This window comes from Periplaneta americana, chromosome 1 (genome assembly GCF_040183065.1).
Source record: "Periplaneta americana isolate PAMFEO1 chromosome 1, P.americana_PAMFEO1_priV1, whole genome shotgun sequence".
Classification (NCBI taxonomy): Eukaryota; Metazoa; Arthropoda; class Insecta; order Blattodea; family Blattidae; genus Periplaneta; species Periplaneta americana.
Genome location: NC_091117.1, coordinates 154,423,718 through 154,441,974, shown reverse-complemented (window position 1 = coordinate 154,441,974; position 18,257 = coordinate 154,423,718). Strand labels below are relative to the sequence as shown.

The following is an 18,257-nucleotide window of genomic DNA, read 5'->3' as shown; positions in this document are numbered from 1 at the left end:
AGAGGGAATATTTTGTGTGAAGTAATCTCGGAAGCTATTAACCTTCACTATTTGAAATTTGTAGTTTATCTAGATGGATGTAATGCTACAAATGAGGACTGAGGTAAGATGAAAAGAAATCTGTACGCACAGAAAACTTGATATTCTGTCGAAATATCGTATAACTTGATTATTGCAACTTTATTTGGTCCACATAAAATACTCTAATTTTATACACTTTACCATAGAGATCACTGGAGCCGAGTTATTTTAAAAGGTGTCATGAAATGGCTTCCTGCGTTCATAATTTACCCATTATTCGTTTCCTGTGTTTCTTAAAATAATATTTATGTAGGGTACCTCATTTTTTTATTTAGATAAACAATGATATACAACCGAGCGAGTTGGCTCAGGCGGTAGCATTTAAGACACGGATTCGGGGGTCCCGGGTTCAAACCCCGTGGCCGACCAATCTGACTGGTGTTTTTCATGATTTCCCTTAGTCATAAAGGCAAATGCCGGATTGGAAAGATACATGCCATTATTCATCACCGCCTCAATTACAAATACCAAAAACATTAATCAAAGTCTATAATCAGTTACATGAACACAAACCATCTACAACACACAATAGCAACAGGAACTCAACAAGAGTAAAAACGGCCTACTGATATACCCACACATTCTAAACACGCGACATGACTATAGATGTTAAGGCGTGAATAAAATAAACTTAACAAGAAAAAGATGCACAGTAAGGTTAACATAAAAATTATCTCCGTAAACAATCAACTCTATTAATTTGGAGTGATTCATTAAAGGATGGATTCAAGACTAATTTAAAAAAAAATGTTAAACGAATTATCTTTGCACCAAATGAGTGGTCTCTGAACCAAAATGATAGCATTTTAATTATTTAAATACAATTTAAATTAAGTAGCATATTAAACGATTTATTCTTCTATCAAACACGAATGTTCCCTGGACCCAATGTTCTATTTTAATTATGTAATTACTTTATATTTATTTCTAATAAGTGCAGCGGAGCGCACGGGTACGGCTAATAATATATAAATGTAATCAACATTTTCAAAAACCAATTTTCATTTACAATCTATTTTGCATTGGAATAGAACCTATTTTAAGTACCTACAGTAAGATTTTTTAAACATAAAATTTCGAGGAATATTCATCGCTACATCATGTTTATTTTGGATGTCGAAAGTTGCTTGGCCGTTTCCCTTATTCTCAAACTTGCATATAAATATAATTTTTAGTCAGTCGTACTATAATAGTCACATTTAGATTGTCATTTTAGTTTCGAAGTGACTTACTTTTACTCACGAAAGTTTCTTTGACGCACTCTTTCTTTCTTAAAGTGGAAATATTCAAAACGAAGACTTTTAAATTCTTCATTATTTATTGCAAATATTGACAATATAATTATTCAAGTTAGAAATATGAACATTCGGAGATGTAACATACCATTTTTCTTCTTTTTGGCGGACTTCAATATGAGCGACAGCTGAAGGCAATTCTTTAATCATATGGCTGTTTGTTCATTGTTCTCTTTCTCGACTGCATGCTATTTTATCCCTAGAATAAGGTTCGCAATTGAAGTTCAAAGCATCGAATAGGTACTCCGTAAAGTTGAAAGCTTAAATGGGCAAGATATCTATGAGAAATATGCCAATTCAACTTTGTATGTAATAGTAGATATATTTTTTCTCTCACACAAACTTCCAAACTTTTCGTAAGCTTTTTTGTACAACTTACTGGATTTCTGTGGTATGAGGGTAGATAACACATCTTCTGCCGCATTTTCTATGTCCGGAATTTTCAGATTAGCTCGTTTTAAACCGATTTTTTTATAACTTGCAACAACATTTTATCTGGATAACGTGTATAATACTAATGGCGTCCAACATAGCAATGGCGTTATAAACAATTCATAATAACCAGTACTTACTTGAAATGTTACTTTTTCAACGACATCTGAACAATAAATCAATTTTTCTTTACTAAAATAACTATTTTCATGCTGCTGACTAAAAAACTGTGTATGCAACGCGTGCAAAAAGTGAGTTTTAAGCAATCGAGAAGTTGTCCGCCGGCGTTGGTGGAAAATCTTAGTCTCGTGCTTAAATCACTTCCTTTTCGCAACTTATTACATAAACAGCTAATACTAAATTGACGCTGCTACAAAACTCCCCGTTTCTGTGCGTTTTGAATGTTCGCAACAAGTACAGGTGAATAAGGAACTATCTAGCGATTGTCCATCTCAATCGTGTTTCCATGACATCTGATGCAGGCACTACATCCATCCGCTATGCCAGAATGCATGAGGATTTGATAATTATGTGGCATAGGAAACTTACATATATATTGTTAAATATTAGCCCTACTTATCAAAATCTTGCGTAGAATAAAACTTGTCGGAAACATTTTTAAATCAAATTTTGCTATGCAACTTTCTCTTAAAAATTAATAATAAGCGAAATATTTCGATGTATTTACTTCACTCCCCCTTATAATCCCCTTTTAAATAAGGTATTTTGATTTCAATATAGCCACAAGTCCAAGTGGAGCCTAAATATGTCGCATGCCAATTTTATTAGCAATCGATTTGGTCATTATAGAGTGAAAAGGTACCAAATGTACACATGGACAGACAAACAAAAATTAAAACAAAAAATTCGACTTTCAGCTCCAGGATAGTTAATTATACGCGTTAACATCAATTATTTTCCCAAATCCGAAAATTACCAGGAAATTTTAGGTTACATTATAATGGCGCATGATTGTAATGCAGCCAAAATAACTTTGACGGCGCGGTGCCCCAAAACTGAAGGCCACAAACAAGAGTTTTGTAATGCGGAATTATTTCTAGTATTTTGAGGTGAACTTGGATGTTCGAAGTACTAAAGAAATTATAACGTTTTGACGATGAAATTATATACCACGATTTTAACGAAAATAACCAATTTGTAAATTGAAATTCATAGAATGTACATTTTATAAAAATTTTAATAACTCGTGAAATTTAAGCTAACATGGTTCAATGAATAATTGATGCAGTATAATAGGATAATATGTTTCAATTTTGATATTCTAATATTCAACAATTAAATTAGGTTACCAGCAGTGTGTTCAGTAACATGGACCTGATGATGCTTGTTATAAGCGAAAACATTTGTCTAAACATGTAATGTATATAAGATGCAATAATAAAATATTCATCCATCGATAAGTGTAGACTTAAATATTTAAGAAGAAATTTGTTAAAAAGACACATATCTGAACAACAAAATTACTTTGAAAATTCTCCACTTGAGTGTCATTTCGGCACTAACCCACAAATTATTGCAATTTTCCGGATTTCTGTCCAACTGCATAAAAAATCGCAGACTTCCGTCTTTTCAGCCGACTTTCTTGCACTATAAAATTCCGGACTGTCCGTGAAATCCGCGGCATATGGCAGCCCTATCACTGATTGATCTTCACAAGATGCAGATTGTCTTGCACAGGAATTTCTTTTCTTTACAATGTCGATAACTTCAATTGAGAAAATTTACCTCAATTTTGGAACAGTCTTTACTCAACGGCCTCGTTGCGCTGTCCTACGCTACGGCCAAGGTTGGAGAAGTGTTTCATGCACCACTGTATGTATTAGAAAGTACTTGTCACCTCCGTGTAAATAATAATAATAATAATAATAATAATAATAATAATAATAATAATTCAAAACTGCACTCAAGTTGGATAAAATATAAGTAACGAGAAACAGTAGGCCTATTAAGTCGTGATAATATCAAACATGAAATAGATTCAACATGAAATGTTATTCATTATCATTTTTTTGCCTATTTGTTAAACACGGAAAAGCATGTGAAACTCGACCAACCTTGACGTCATGACAAAAGGAACTTCCTAAACATCAGATGGGAGCTTCACAACCGATTCGTGATGCAACGGGAAATGCAACGTACGACATTAGAGTGCGGAAATTGCTGCAATGTCAGGTGTCAGGGATGGTTGTGACGAACAGACTGTCACAGAACGTTAAGCATAACAACGACCGTGCGATCTCTCTATTCTGTTAAAAAACTGAACTAGCGACATTAAATCATACATTCAAACCCTTCCCCATGTTGAAATGTTGAATAGACGATGTAATGGAACCTTTTCAGGGAGATTTTTACTGTCATGGTGCTTTAGAGAGGGCGACTATACATAACATTTTTATTTTGATTAAAAATGTAAAAATTAGAATTTTGTATTTCCACTATCAGGGTTTGGGCTTTTTTTACCCATCCGTCCTCGTACAGAATTGTTTGTCAACATTGAAAATTTATAAAATGGCGGAACCCTTTAGTCACGTAATCACACGGAGCAAGAATATCTCTTAAAAAAGGCAGCAAAAACAAAACAAGATAAACCGCCCTGCTGAATTCGAGCACGGGTCAGACACTGCTACTGTTTCGGGTACGGCTGATTATTATTATTATTATTATTATTATTATTATTATTATTATTATTATTATTATTATTATTATTGGTGTTTGAGAATAAGGTGCTTAGGAAAATATTTGGAGCTAAGAGGGATGAAGTTACAGGAGAATGGAGAAAGTTACACAACACAAAAGTGCACGCATTGTATTCTTTACCTGACATAATTAGGAACATTAAATCCAGACGTTTGAGATGGACAGGGCATGTAGCAGGTATGGGCGAATCTAGAAATACATTTAGAGTGTTAGTTGGGAGGCCGGAGGAAAAAAGACCTTTGGGGAGGCCGAGACATAGATGGGAGGATAATATTAAAATGGATTTGAGGGAGGTGGGATATGATGATAGAGACTGGATTAATCTTGCTCAGGATAGGGACCTATGGCGGGCTTATGTGAGGGCCGCAATGAACCTCCGGGTTCCTTAAAAGCCAGTAAGTAAGTACTACTAATGTGTGTCATTCTTATTTAAGAACAAAACCCGTTGCAGTATTTCAAAAGTCACTATACATAGAGAAACGGCATATAAAAATGACTTTCGCATTATCAGAATTGTGAAAACTTATATTTCCGTGAATATTACAAAATCCATTTCTTGCAGTAGGCTATTACTTACGTAAAATGAAAAATAAAATTACAGCTTTGTAATAGGGACACAAATTGTGACTGATTAGTTAGAAGAATAAATAATTCAGAAAAGAGCCCTCTTCAATTGCCGAGTAAAATGTAAAATCAACTCCATGACAGGTCAAATCGGACCTACATTGGCTGGACTGAACACTGGCTGTAATATAACACAAGTAAATCTTATACATAGTTTTAAAAAAAAGTATCCATTATTTTAGGAGGTGCTAGTATGTATCAAAACAAAGAAAAAATGTCTAATAAACATGGGTCCTACAACACATACTTTCTGAGATCTGAACACTTGTTCATAGGAGGTACTCAATGTGACGTCCATTCATGGCATTGCATTCCTCTGCCCTGCGGCGTAAGGAATCTCGCACCCTTTAAAATTGACCTGGTTGTTCTTGATAACCAAAAGTCTAGGGAATTTAGATTTGAGGAACGAGCAGGCCAAGGTGTGGGCCTCCCCAATCATTTCAGCGGTCCTGAAATAGCAGTATCAGGTGTTCACGCTCATTGCGGAAAAATGTGCTGGTGTGTCATCATGCATGAACCACATCTGTAGTCTTTGCTGACATGGCACATACTCCAGCAAGGTAGGCAATACATTAATTAGAAAGTCCTGGTAACGAGCCCTAATTAATCTCTACGGGAGCACGTATGGCCCTATTAATCTATCACCAAGAACGCCTGCCCATAAGTTGATTGAGAATCGGTGCTGATGCCTTGTTTCTTCAAGTGCATGGGGATTTTCATCAGCCCACACATGCTGATTACCAAAATTCACAACACTATCACTGCTGAACCCCACTCATATCTGCACCAAACCTTTCTTTTCAGTATTCCTTGTGACGTATCAGTATTCCATCAACTACGGTATGATTATCTGGTAGTCTGCTGTATTGTAGGGCAGAAAAATGCATTGCCATAAATCAAAGTCACATTGAGCACCTCCTATGAACAAGTGTTCAGATCTCAGAAAGTATGTGTTGTAGGACCCATGTTTATTAGACATTTTTTCTTTGTTTTGATGCATACTAGCACCTCCTAAAATATTGGATACTTTTTTAACATTCTGTATATTTTCTTACAAAAGAATTATACCATCTTTTAGTTAATATTGTTTTGTATGATGAAAAACTCATGAAGTTGCAAAAAGAGCAGAAATTTAGTAGAGAGTAAAATTGATTGTTGAAAGTCTTTCAAAACAATGACATACTGTATAATACACTCGAAATACGTACTTTCACTGGGTTCGAAAGAATGAGCAAAGGCGAAGTAGCAGCAACTTATTTCGTTTTGGCTTCTCAAAATCACTGACACTAAGGGCCGTATTCATAGACATTTTTAGCGCGGGTTTCCGGTGGATGATCAGCGTTTTTCGTATTCATAAATCAGTGTTAGCGATAGGATATGATCTGAATTCTGTACAAGTAACCAGTGGATAGCCAGGGCTAGCTTAGTACGCTCGTAGCGAGTGCTGCGAAATGTCTATGAATAGCACCCTTAGAGTTCAATGACTAATGGGGAATTTGGAGGTATCACTTGTTTTTGGGAATTCCGGAATGTTGGTAGAATGAGTGGCTTGGGTATTTTAAGTGTTCATGAAAAACATCACTATTGTCTCCTTATAATATCTGGAAAGTTTACTTTAGTCATTGATTATAGTTTACGTTAACACTTTGTTTGTTAAAAACATAAAATTGTTTAGTCACACGTTAAAAAGTGTTAAAATTTTAAAAAAATGCTATATAAATTGGACCTTATTCTACTTTAGTGGTAATTATAATTGACTCAGTCATTTTAGGAAGGACTTCTGCTTTCTTTTCTCATTTGTCTGGAAGTTCTAAAAGTTAATGTAACTTATTAGAAGTATGTAGAAAATTAGCCCATAATGCAGGAAAAAAATTATATTCACTGGATATCAAGAGCAACAGTGACAACTGTAATGATTACTGTAGCTATCCATCATTTCTCAGATATTTTCCTGCCTGAGAAACTGACTATTCCTTGTTACCACAAAACAGCCTAGCATTTGAAGATTTCCGCAGATATGTCTTGAAATCTTGTTACAGGAATGAACTATACACAACAATGTTTTGAAAGCCATTAAACCAGTTTCTTTACGCTTTGATCTAGCACATTTGATGTAATAACAGCTTCTTTAAAAATTACAGTAAGTATCGGAACCTATATTAGCTGCAACTAAAGATACGACATTGTTAATCTCCAGACTGTTCAGAATGAAAATTCAGCACAAAAGCTTGCAAGATTATTTCTATCGATAAACCAATAAAATCACGGCATTATTAAACTGGTAGGCGACAATTCTTTTAGGAATCGGCAGATAATACGATTGCAATATTTCCAATGCTAATGGGAATATAAAAATTAGAGATTTATCCTTCGAAGAGGTGGAAAAATTCAAATATCTTGGAGGAACAGTAACACATATAAATGACACTCGGGAGGAAATTAAACGCAGAATAAGTATGGGATATGCCTGTTATTATTCGGTTGAGAAGTTTTGTCAAAAAAATCTGAAAGTTGGAATTTATAAAACAGTTATATTACCGGTTGTTCTGTATAGTTGTGAAACTTGGACTCTCACTTTGAGAAGAACAGAGATTAAGGGTGTTTGAGAATAAGGTTCTTAGGAAAATATTTGGGGCTAAGAGGAATGAAGTTACCAGGAGAATGGAGAAAGTTACACAACGCAGAACTGCACGCATTGTATTCTTCACTTGACATAATTAGGAACATTAAATCCAGACGTTTGACATGGGCAGGGCATGTAGCACCTCTGGGCGAATCCAGAAATGCATATAGAGTGTTAGTTGGGAGGCCGGAGGGAATAAGACCTTTGGGGAGGCCGAGACGTAGATGGGAGGATAATATTAAAATGGATTTGAGGGAGGTGGGATATGATGGTAGGGACTGGATTAATCTTGCTCAGGATAGGACCAATGGCGAGCTTATGAGAGGGCGGCAATGAACTTCCGGGCTCCTTAAAAACAATAAGTAAGTTTTGTTTTTAATGTTGAGTTACATAAATCGTAGTAGCTCATAGCACAAAATAAACTAAATCTAAGCTTATTTGGGAACAATATAATTGAGTCACTTTGTAAAAGACCACCGGCGCGCCGAGGCGTAGCTTCAGCGGGAACGCGTTTGTTTGCTGATACTTAGCTGCGCTCGGACGTGAGTTCGATTCCCGCTCAGGCTGATTACCTGATTGGTTTTTTCCGAGGTTTTCCCCCACTGCAAGGCGAATTTCAGGTAATTCATAGCGAATTCTCGGCCTCATCTCTCTATCACCAAACCCATCGACGCTAAATATCCTAGTAGTTGATAAAGCGGCGTTAAATAAGAGACTAAAAAATATTGTAAAACTATGCAATTAAGAACTTCAAACAGCTGCACACATATTTGTCATTATTTAAGTTGTAAAAAATTTCCGGCAGTTTTAAGGAAATGAAGAAGCAAGATGGCTTAGGAAAATTTCTAAAATAAATACTGGAAGAGTAAAAATAATGCCCGAGTCCCCGTGCGAGTGTGAACGGAACTTCATTCTGATGAAAAGGTAGTAATTTAACGAAGCTGAAATAAAAAACATTCATTGATGGTTGCTCCAATTAATGGGCCGTGAAAGATTTTTCCGACGAACGTTTCGCAGCTGAGTGGTTAAAGAACGGATATAGTTCTGTGGAGGCCTCCCCTCAACGGAAAGACGTAACAGAAGTTCAATCACATCCGAGTAAACTTTCAATCTGACGGCGGTTTAAAATGGACGACACTCATGCACGGTTTCAACGCTCGCAATATTTTCCTTTCCTTCTTAATTAAATTTGGAATATTAATTTAACTATAATTCGTTAAAAAAAAAAAAAAGGTAATTTATTTTTCAGCGCCTTTACACTTAAAACACAAATTTTGATTCAATAATTGTGATTAGCATCTTTAATTATATGCTTTAAGTAAATGTGGAATATGATACAATCATTTAAAGAAACAGCTCTTTCTTAAGTTAGGCCTATTTAATAGTTAATGTGAACTAAATTTCTACGTCCTCCGCTCGTCCTGAAGTTTGATTTGATTCCTGTGTCTACGTGGACCTCGCATTCATAGAATATGGTCAAAGTAGATGTACCGGTATCACAATTTTGTTTTTTCTCCGTAATTTACTATGCAGGCCTTGTCAAATATGGAAAAATTGTAATTCAAAAGTTAGGAATAAAATATCTAGAATTACGCCATATATTTAATACTTCCCCAGTTTTAGTTCTACACATAGCTAGGTCTACTACTAGATTTAGGTATCCTATTTCTAATAATAATAATAATAATAATATAATAATAATAATAATAATAATTGAAGCTCCTCAAATGGTTATGATCGTCATCATAATCAACAACTACGACATTCTTCTTTGAAGAAGATGATGATGGGAGGTGAGTGTATATCTATAATTGTAAATTGTAAGCTTATAAGATGGTTGATGGCCGCTGATATTACTAAGTAAAGTAACTAGATCAGTCACTAGACGCAGTTTCTTTCAGAGAATTGTTACATTTCTCTCGACTTTTCAAAGCACATTCTACAGTGAGATTATTCGTTCGTGAGTCAGTCTTTCCCACAATGTTACCGGGTGTGACGTGTCATTAGGATATCTTGCCTGTTCAGCAGTATTCGGTCGGTTGTATACTAAGTGCATTAGCATGATTTTAGCGTTTCTGTCTTTGTGAGACAATAAGTAATGTTTATTTACAGTGTCAAGAATTCAGTAGTGTAGGCCCTTAGGCAGGGGCAGGTATTTATGGAGATTAATTTTATCATGTGCCTTTTTTAATATTGGTGTCTGCGGAAATTTGTACTCTTGGCGGAGATTAATGGAAATTTTGGAAAATACAATTATTTTGGTATTGGAGTATTAATTCGGTATGAATAGGCTATTACTTTCCAAATAATTAAAGGTTCGTTGGATTCTGGTAAATACGCGGTATGGCCACTTTGTTGGATTGAGACTGTATTTAACACACATTCATAAAAAAAAAACTTGCAGCCCTCAAATTAACACTTTCAAATTATTAGTGAAATATTTAATTCTCAGTCTTTTCAGTTCACTAATGTAATCAGAACACCTGGAATACCATGAATGTAGCCTACATGGATATATAACAAATTTAAGTGGAAAAAAAAAAAAAAAAACGAAAAAACTTAGAATATGAAATTCGCTATAAAACGACGCAATATTAATAATTCGCGAATATGTTCATATTTCCCTATTAGAATTCTATTTCGCGATTTATCACAATTGTTTTATCCGTATATTATTAATCAGAATCACTTAATTCGTAAAGATTAGTAAAAAGCTATTGTATATCTATTATGTCGTGATTTTTCGCGATCTCCATAAATACCCGGCCCTGCCTATAGGCACATCGAAATGTCGCATAAGAAATATTCTTTACAACAACGAGTGTTTCTGTACGATTCGTTTATTAAAACTGAGTGAGTTCTTCGGACAATAAGACGTTTCGAAGTAAATTTCCTTACGCTAATGTTCCGAGTAGAAAAACTGTTAGAAGGCTTGTGAAAAATTTGAAAGTCTGTAATATTACTTGAAAAGAAGCGAAATCTGAAACTCCGGGTTTTAACAGAGCATAAGTTAGACGAGATGTGTGAACGATTGTAACACACACCAACAAAATTACTTGCCCAAGAGACAGGAGTGTCTACTAAATCGTCAGCACGAAACGCCAAAAAAAATTGCTTAAATTATAACCATATGAAACCTCAGTACACTAGCTTATTCATAGAGATAAAGGCAGTAGATTGAATTGTTGTCTTTGGATTTTGCGATCAGTTGAAGATAATGAGTATGTGCCGAAGGAGATGATTTTCAACATATGTTGTAAATAAAGTAGGATTCCTTGAATAGAAACCTGTGTAAGTCGCGGCAAACGACATTGTGGTTGGGGTCAGCGACTAGTTTAAAAATTAGCTCACAAAGGAAATTTCACTGTATAACGCCCATCTAGGACTATAACAAGCCACTCGTCCCGACATCTTTTTAAATACAGAGTTCTATCCATTTTCTTTTCCACGTTAGTATAAACAAAATTTAAATATCACAAACGTGGTCCAGAAATCTCTGCAATGTACGCTTACCACACACTCACGCATACACGCACTGGACGCAGAATTGTATAGTGCCTTACTTTTTTAATCGTTATACGACAGAAATCAATGAGAAATAAGGATAAATTTTTATCAATTTATTTAGCTTACGCTCAGTAGCAATGTCAGTTCTTTTAATTTATGGAAGGGGTATTTGTGTGGACAAAACTTGGGCGAGCAATTTTCTTTCCTTGCAACTCGCATAATTAAAATTGTAATGGGCAAATGCTTTTAATGTAGAATATTTGTAGTGATTGATGTAAGATTCATAATCAATCTTCATAACATCTAAACGCAAGATAAAAATAAAGGGTGCTATTCATAGAAATTTCGCTAGCCCGCGCTACGAGCGTGCTAAACTAGCGCCGTCTATCGACTGGTTACTTGTACGGGATTCATATAATCATATCGCTAACATTGGTTTATGAATACGAAAAACGTTAGTTCGCTGTTCATCCACCGGAAGTTCCCGCTAAGAATGTCTATGAATATGGCCCTAAGAGATTACTCTAAAATTTAAACCAGATGTAACGTATTAAATCATGAACATAGTGGGTTTAGGGATAGTAGGGCTAATAGGAGAAACTTGGAAGCAATTTCTGAAAATAAGTTGTTTTAATGTAGAACTAACAATAATGAATATAATTATTAGGTATGTTAGAATTTGTTCTGAAGCGAGTTTCAGATGAACATTCAAAATTAATATGTTGAGTATGATTGCCACTTGTCCCGATTTTATAGGGATCGTCTCTATTTACTAAATTGTCCCCGCGTTCATAGTCTTATGGTTCTTTACTAAGCTGTTTCAACATAAGACATTCAGAATCGAACTCCTGCTCTCTATGGTGAATGGACTATGGTTTCAATCCATTCTCCTTTTTTTTTTTTACTTGGTTATTTAACGACGCTGTATCAACTTCTGGGTTATTTAACATCAATGGAATTTGTGATGGCGAGATTATATTTGGCGAGATGAGGCTGAGAATTTGTCAGATTACCTGACTTTCGCCTTACAGTTGGGGAAAACCTCGGAAAAACCTAACCAGATAATCAGCCCAAACGGGAATTTAACCTACTCCTGAGCGCAACTCCGGATTAGCAGGCAAATATGCTAACGCCTGGGCTATGCCGGTAGTATTCTTCTCCTTTTACATTTTCCCGTTTATGGTTTAATTATTTGATTTCTTGCTTAGGAGATTGAAACGTCTTTTAAAAGTAAATGGAACAACCAAAAGAGTTACATTACATTGATGCAGTCACGACGTGGGTAGGCTATGGAGCTAAAATCTACTTCAGATGAGTTTTTTTTTTTTTTTTTTTTTTTTTTTCAGTTAATTAATATTCACTGTATTAGCTACAACCAGTGATACTAAACGCAATAAAGTATAAAGTATTTTACACAATGTTCGAAAATAATGATTGAAGAGTGCATTGTTGTTTACATTAGGCTAATATTTTTAGTCGTAACGGAAATCCAGTGAAGATTTCAAATGCATCAGTCCGATTATAGCTTCCGTGATCCGATTCATTGGATTTATGCACGGTGTAGAAGAATGTAGAAGGCTGTGATCTAAGCAGTTTCGTGTTCTCGCTATCTGCGCCTGCGCGATATCCAGTTTGTTTTATACTGATATGTTAATTGCAGATTTAAAGATAAAATAAAATAAAACGAAATCAAATTATTTATGTCTTTATGCGTTAAAAATTTAATATCAAACTCTTCATAAATAAAACTGAATGGATTTTAATAATAATAATAATAATAATAATAATAATAATAATAATAATAATAAAAGCTTAACTTTATTAAATGGAGTGACGTTTTTAAGAAAATCTGGAAACAAACATACCATCCTAGTTGATAATATAATCTTTCTCTTTCTTTCTTCACTTGTTTTACCTTCCTTGTAGCACCGACTTACAGACCGCTGTGTTGTAGAGGATGGAGGGTATTGTCTCTGAATCAACACTTGGACATATACACATTGCTGTCCTGCCTAGATGTGGGATTGGCACAACGCAGGGCTACCGCGGAGACATTACAGGATAATCACAATACAACGAACAACCATCCAGTACCATTGCCTCCGCCGGGAAACGAACCACGAACCGCTTGGATGGGCGTACGCTACCGCTGAGTCACCGCGGCGGACCCACTTGACGTTAATTTATTAATTATGTCTTCAATTTTAGCAAGCATATCTTATTTTATCACCCCCACCAACTAAAATCCTGGCTGTGCCACTGTACAAATAATCAAAATTATAATACGTTTCGGGGAAATGTAGTGTCTGACAATGGAAATGGTTGCTTATAGGAGAATAATTTTGAAGTTTGTTTCAGTTCGTGAAGTATAAAAAAGGAAATATAAACAAAAATAATTATAATAAATAAATATTGACTGACCTCAACATATCTCCTCTCCTGTGTGTAAGCGCTGCCATGCTGCAGGAACGCTAGTATTGCTGTTACGGACACTACACACCACATCTTCACACCAGAGCACCTCGACTGTGATTGGCTACTGCACTCGATTCTCGCACAGCTGTTGCTCCTCTCTCCACTGTCAACTCTTGTCAACTGATGGCTACTTGCGACACCGATGCAACGAAGACTCGTGCTTCCAGATGACACAGCTTAGCTCTACTGTCATTGGCAAAGAATCACTGCTCGCGCACTGATTTCACAACCTACAGTTCATTCAAAATTCCAGGACTGCTTGTTAGGTAGCCTGTATTATTAGTTGCTATAAAACAGTTGCTTAACAATTCTGAGGTCAGTTAATTCTGCACGATCTCTTTAATTCTTCTTCTTCTTCTTCCTTTCAATATATGGGTTAAGAACCCATTCAGAAGCTAAACAAATTATTCAGTCCATTTTGATTTCGGTCGTCCAGTACAATGTTCTTTGAATGCTATAAAATATTAAATAAATACTGTAACACTCTGTTTAAAGTGTGAATTACATGTGTAATTTTAATAGTGTGATTCAAGTGATAGTATATTCATATAGACCTGTAAGTTCTACGGACCCTAGTCAAACGGAGGACGACGATTTATCTCCTTCCCGAAGAGAGGCTGGATGATGTCAATCGTCTAGTCTAGCGTTTCTTCTAACTGTGCTGTATAAGATGTCATTGTGTCATGCTAACCACATAACTAGCGTCCCTCTACTTTTAAATGTCTACTATTGGTTCAAAATTCCTACAAGAGTGAAAACCGAGACAAATGATTCAACTGGTGGCAAATGGCGATGATGAGGATGATGAAATAACATGTATAATATGAATTATAGGATTTGCGTGCATAGGCCTACTGCGCCGTGTTTATACAATAGTGTACATAATGAAGAAATATGACATGAGAAATTATTATAAAATGGGGAATATATGTGTGTGTAATGAATACATACAGAAGTATTCTGCCCCAGGGGCAGATCTTTCACTGCAAACCCAGCATTCTCCAGTCTTTCATATTTTCTGCCCTCCTCTTAGTCTCCGCATAAGATACAGATATCTTAATGTCGTCTATCATTTGATATCTTCTTCTGCCCCGAACTCTTCTCCCGTTTTCACTATTCCTTCCAGTGCATCCTTCAGTAGACAGTTTCTTCTCAGCCAGTGACCTAACCAATTCCTTTTTCTCTTTCTGATCAATTTCAGTACCATTCTTTCTTCACCCACTCTCTCCAACAGTCGGCCTGGTTGGCGCAGTTGGTTAGCGCTAGTCTTCTATGCCCGAGGTTGCGGGTTCGATCCCGGGCCAGGTCGATGGAATTTAAGTGTGCTTAAATGCGACATGCTCATGTCAGTAGATTTACTGGCATGTAAAAGAACTCCTGTGGGACAAAATTCCGGCACACCAGCGACACTGATATAACCTCGGCAGGTTACGAGCGTCGTTAAATAAAACATAACATTTCTTTCCAACACAGCTTCGTTTCTTATTCTGTCTGCCCATTTCACACGCTCCATTCTTCTCCATATCCACATTTCAAATGCTATTATTCGCCTCTCTTTACTTCGTCGTAATGTCCATGTTTCTGCACCATACAATTCCACACTCCACAAAGCACTTCACTAGTCTCTTCCTTAGTTCTTTTTCCAGAGGTCCGCAGGAGATGCTCCTTTTCCTATTAAAAGCTTCCTTGACCATTGCTATCCTCCTTTTCACTTCCTGGCTGCAACTCATATTACTCCTTATAGTAGATCCCAAGTATTTGAAGCTGTCCACTTGCTCTACCACCTCATTTAGAATTCGCAAGTTTACCTTCTTTATTTTTCTTCAAACAGGCTTGGTCTTCTTGATTGCATTTATCTTCATCCCATACTGGTCACAGCTGTCATTTAGCTCCAGTAGCATATCCCTTAGCATCATCACCAAATCTTACTCGTATGCACTTTATTCTTCTTCCTCCTACTTTCAACCATCCCATGTTCTGAAAACAGCTCTTCACCAAATCCTCCAAGTAGATGTTGAACAGGGTAGATGATAAAGGGCATCCTTGTAGTACTCCTCTCCCTATATCACTTTCTTAAGACATTTCTTCTCCTATCCTGACTTTGACTCAATGTTTCATATAAAGATTACTGAACAGCCTCCTGTCTTTCCAATACTCTGTTTAATAGTGGAAAAGGAATCGAAGTAACTATTCTTATCCAGTGGCAGTTCATGAAGTTTGATCATGAATTTCGGATTTCGGTTATAAAATTATAAATACCAAGTGTTGGGATTTTAAAATACCAAATCAAACCTATTGAGAAAAATATCTTGTTTTTATTCATATTAATTGGGAGAAGACAAGTAGAAAAATGAAGCTTTTAGTTATTTAGGCAAGGCAGTTCCTCAAACCCACCTTCACTAACATCCGCTGTTACTGCATACAGATTAACTGCCACGATTTAAATACCGAAATAATAACTTAACATGAATGAAAAGGAAATTAATTCTGGTGTTACTTTATTGACTAATATAATCATTTCAGATTACAAGGTTTAATAATTTTATTTACGGCATTTTGGCATTCAAACTAGGAAATTATTTATTTTATGATAAATATTGTAACTTCATTAGTTCAATGTTATGGAATACGACACTTACTGCAAATTAATAGGTTTACCTCATAATATGACGAGAGAAAATCATTTTAATGTATGTTTTATTTATTTCTAGTATAATATAATATAATATAATATAATATAATATAATATAATATAATATAATATAATATAATATAATATAATATAATATAATATAATATAATATAATATAATACAATACAATGCAGTATTCAGTAACCAATCAGAACTCCTATATGCGCTCCCACCCAGGACAGCAAATCAGCGAAGATGTTTCCAAAAAAAAAAAAAAAAAAAAGTAGGACTGTTTTTAAGTTCGGAAAGTGTTCTCTATGGATGGAAATTTGGATTAAGCACAAAAAAATGGGAAGTTTTATTTTGCAAGTAATTTAAGTTTGTTGTCTTAAAGCACGAATGGTGAATGGTAGCGTCAACAATTTTCATACTTCTTGGAAGACCTATATATTCATGAAAGTTCTTAAAATATCAACGTCACTCATAATGTGAAATTATTAACACCATTAGAAAAGTAAGGTTTATTTTTCAGACTTGTAAGTTTCAAAACATAAGCGAGTAACACTAATTAATTTCCACAATGCAGCTGTTGAAAATATCTTAGGACGCTTTTCGATGTTTGGAGTGTCAACCAAACTTAGGCTTACTTAAAATATTGAAATAGTGCAGATTTTTGACAGAATATTGTTAACTAATTCAATATTCCTACAGAGATTTTTATTTAATAAAGTGTATGTATATGTGTATATATATATATATATATATATATATATATATATATATATATATATATATATATATAATACAATCAGTATACTCTTAATCATTGGTTAGGGTAGATACTTCTTTCTTTCGCATCACGAAATATTTTGAAGCAATATTCCTAATTGTTTAATAGTGATTAAATGAATATTAATTGTTTAATAATTGTCCGAACACTTCTTTTGCAGCATGCGCACAAAAAAATCCAGTTAAATTAAAGCTATAAGAAACCAAAGCGCAAAAATTATTCAAAGTTTTACATATATCTCAAGAACCCCGTGCATTAACGAATGCATGGCTCGTCAAATTCAGAATCGCTCAAATTTCCTTTAAAAAAAAAACTCTTCAAACTCTCTTATTTGATATTGTTTTACAGTAGGTACTTGATATCCTTACGGTATAAGACTCCTCCTTTACTTTCCTTATAGCTGTTAAAACCCATCGTCCACCACTACCGGGTTTGAACTCCCTAACCTCGACTCTACTGGCAGGAAAATTATATTATCGGGGACGATGATAATATATAATATTGTATAATTACGATTTTCAATTACAAAACTACATGAAGCGTCACTTCATTTCATTGGACAAGCCGCCCTTATGGTTTCTGCATGTTTAACTAATCAAACGCGTTAAAACAGAGCTTTCGTCATTTCTTTGATATTTTGTGTTGGTTAAAAAAATAAGCCATTATTTCAGATAATCTCACAGCTGTATTACCAATAATGTTAGTCTATAGAGTTTCAAACAAGAGGAATGACAGCGCTTTCTTTACCTTGATGTTATCTCACTGGTTAGTCAAGTAGGCTTTGAAACCTCCCACACTTCACAAGTTGATTATATGGTTAATGCAGACTATACTGCCATGACTCACTGCTTATTAGGACAGTTTGCTCATTTTAAGTATTTTAACACTCCAGATGGTAAGTTGCTTTTAAAGAAAATATAATCTTCGGCGTACGTTTTCATCGTTTAAATTTTACGGAAACTTAGCTATATTAATGCTTGTGGGGAAGCTGTTTGTAGAAACTAATGAATTGACAAGACTTACTTAATTTTATTTTATTTTATTTTATTTTATTTTATTTTATTTTATTTCATATCATTT

General features: G+C 35.0%; 1 protein-coding gene and 1 long non-coding RNA gene across 2 annotated transcripts in view; one reads left to right on the top strand and one right to left on the bottom strand.

The window, feature by feature from the left end:
* Positions 1 to 13,906, bottom strand: part of LOC138702414 (angiotensin-converting enzyme-like) — a 91,581-nt gene extending 77,675 nt beyond the window's left edge. Inside the window, exon 1 of the mRNA XM_069829924.1 lies at positions 13,702 to 13,906. Coding sequence (XP_069686025.1) covers positions 13,702 to 13,785 — 84 coding nt within the window. The 5' untranslated portion in view covers positions 13,786 to 13,906. The remainder of the gene's footprint in view (positions 1 to 13,701) is intronic.
* Positions 1 to 18,257, top strand: part of LOC138702492 (uncharacterized) — a 93,882-nt gene that overhangs the window by 22,721 nt on the left and 52,904 nt on the right. The gene's annotated exons all lie outside the window — the stretch shown is intronic.